This window comes from Rhinopithecus bieti, unplaced genomic scaffold (genome assembly GCF_001698545.2).
Source record: "Rhinopithecus bieti isolate Rb0 unplaced genomic scaffold, ASM169854v2 scaffold_73388, whole genome shotgun sequence".
In the NCBI taxonomy this organism is placed as follows: domain Eukaryota; kingdom Metazoa; phylum Chordata; class Mammalia; order Primates; family Cercopithecidae; genus Rhinopithecus; species Rhinopithecus bieti.
In genome coordinates, this window is record NW_016826998.1 from 1 (window position 1) to 2,345 (window position 2,345).

At 36.7% G+C, this 2,345-nt stretch overlaps 1 protein-coding gene across 1 annotated transcript; it reads left to right on the top strand.

The window, feature by feature from the left end:
* The first annotated feature begins 6 nt into the window (after positions 1-6).
* On the top strand, positions 7-2,040 carry LOC108523192 (ubiquitin-conjugating enzyme E2 A-like). Its single transcript, XM_017863717.1, has 3 exons — positions 7-266; positions 1,247-1,335; positions 1,801-2,040. The coding sequence occupies exons 1-3, from the start codon at positions 251-253 to the stop codon at positions 1,927-1,929; spliced, it is 234 nt and encodes a 77-aa protein (XP_017719206.1). The 5' UTR covers positions 7-250; the 3' UTR covers positions 1,930-2,040.
* Positions 2,041-2,345: the final 305 nt, after the last annotated feature.

Genomic DNA, 2,345 nt, shown 5'->3' on the forward strand with positions numbered 1-2,345 from the left:
CATTTGAGTAGTTCTTAGAGCAATTCCTAGAGATGTATTTCTTACCTGGCCTCTCCTCTCTACCCTGTATCTTTCCATTATATAATACTTGGAAAAACCCACATAGCATTAAAAACAAAGTACTACTGAACAAAGTGATAAATACATTTTCTTAAATCTTTCTTTTCTAACCACAGGAACATTTAAACTTACAATAGAATTCACTGAAGAATATCCAAATAAACCACCTACAGTTAGATTTGTCTCTAAGATGTTCCATCCAAATGGCAAGTATCACTTTTAGTACAGTGTTTTAAACTACTATAGTGTTTATTATGGAGTATTCCACATTTCCTGTGTATTTTGTGGTGCCTGAGTATTTGTTTAGGCAGCTTGCTGCTTCCTGAAAGCTGAACTTGTTCTTGGTTGTCTGTGGCTGTCTTGTCCTAGAACTGAAGCAATGGAGTTATTTTCCCTTTGCTTGGAGTCTGGGAGCCTCCTGATTTTGATGATCTTTGTCATTTACTAACAAAACAAAGGATGCTCTTGAGGTTTCCTTTTAATGCTAGGCCAGATTGGGATAGTCTTGTGTTGTAATTATTTTCATTAGCGTTTAGAAAAGTAGTTTTCATTGGATGCATATCAGAATTACTGTGGAACATTTTAAAAATGCAGATGCCTTCGCCTCACTCCAAACCTACTGAATAGGATTCTGTTGTTGAGGGCCAGGCATACGGTATGTCAGAAAAGCACCACAGGTGATTCTAACTTACCACTTTGCACTTTTAAAATAGTAGTAAGCCTAGAACAGCTTGCCTTTTATTTAGGTTAATGAAGTATTTTCAGGGTATCAGATATTTTATCTTTTGCCAAAATGAAATCTTGTGAACTCTGAGCTATCTTTTGTTATTTCAGATAGGCGATACAGCCTACAAATTTGGTGGAATGAATTTCCCACGTCTGGGGATAGCTAGGAACCCTGTTCAAAAATGTTTCTGATTTCCTGGATAATAGGGCAGTCTTTTCCAAAGGATGAACACTAAGTATCTTCCAGTTTTATGCTGATCACATCTGACATTCTCTGATCATCCTGATTATTTCACTAGTGGTGGTTATGACTCATCTTTTTAGGCAGTTAACTGGGAAGCAACCTAGGAATCTTTTTAAACTTCAAAAGCAAAGTATTCTTGACTATTTTTGTTTTGTCTATAATGTTAAAACCTTAGTGGTCTTGTTACGTTTAATGTACCTACTTCTTTGTTCTTAGTCTATGCAGATGGTAGTATATGTCTGGACATACTTCAGAACCGTTGGAGTCCAACCTATGATGTGTCTTCCATTCTAACATCCATACAGGTGAATTTTTCTTTAATGTGACGAACTATAACTTTTAATATGTTTATATTAGCAATTGAGTTGTTTTTGAAAGTCATAATGTAATAGACCTTTTATTTTGGTCAAAGCTTGTTTGTTTTATAGATGAAAAGTAGACCATTAAGACCCAAGTCAGCTGGGTGCAGTCGCTTACACCTGTAACCTCAGCACTTTGGCAGGCCAAGGTGGGAGGATTGCTTGAGCTCAGGAGTTTGAGACCAGCCTGGGCAACATAGTGAGACCCCATCTCTCTTTTAAAAAAAAAAAAAAAAAAAAGACCCAAGCCACATGTGTTTTCTTAGCTACTAGCAGATTCATGTAACTCTGGGTTTGCATGCTAAAGACAAGAAATGTAGCTGTACTTAGGACAATTCAATTGAGTGTCACTACCTTATAAAATAGCTGTTTTGCATTAAGTAACTGACATTTTAAAAATTGTCTCTTTAGTCTCTATTGGATGAACCCAATCCCAATAGTCCAGCAAACAGCCAGGCTGCTCAGCTGTACCAGGAGAACAAACGGGAATATGAAAAGCGTGTTTCTGCAATAGTAGAACAAAGCTGGCGTGATTGTTGACCCTGGGTACAGTTTAAAGAAGAAGCTGGCCATAAGAAAAATATATAGATGTGTTTGTCACCTCCCTACTCCTGTCATTACATTTACTTTATTAAAAGCAAAATAGCTGTTGTGCTGTTTCCATCTTCCTTGCCAAGTTTTCCTACCCCTTCTACCCTCTCCTTAAACATCAGAAAACACCCTCTATGAAATCAAATGTACTGTACCTGGGTTACTTGCAAAATTACTAATGCTTCAGTTTTCTGTTGTATTTCATTTCCAGTTTTCAAGCAGTTATTTTATCATTGTACTTTAAGCTTTTAAGATGAATTGTTATACAAGAGGTGCTTATGCTTAGCTTGATGACCAGGATGTTATTTTTAACGAAATGATTGTTGAAGTGTTTCATCCTGGCTGGTCCTTCACTTGTGTTGGAT

Coding starts and splice junctions, on each gene's coding strand:
- LOC108523192 (XM_017863717.1), top strand. Junction 1,336..1,800: donor CCATTCTAACATCCATACAG/GTGAATTTTTCT, acceptor TTGTCTCTTTAG/TCTCTATTGGATGAACCCAA.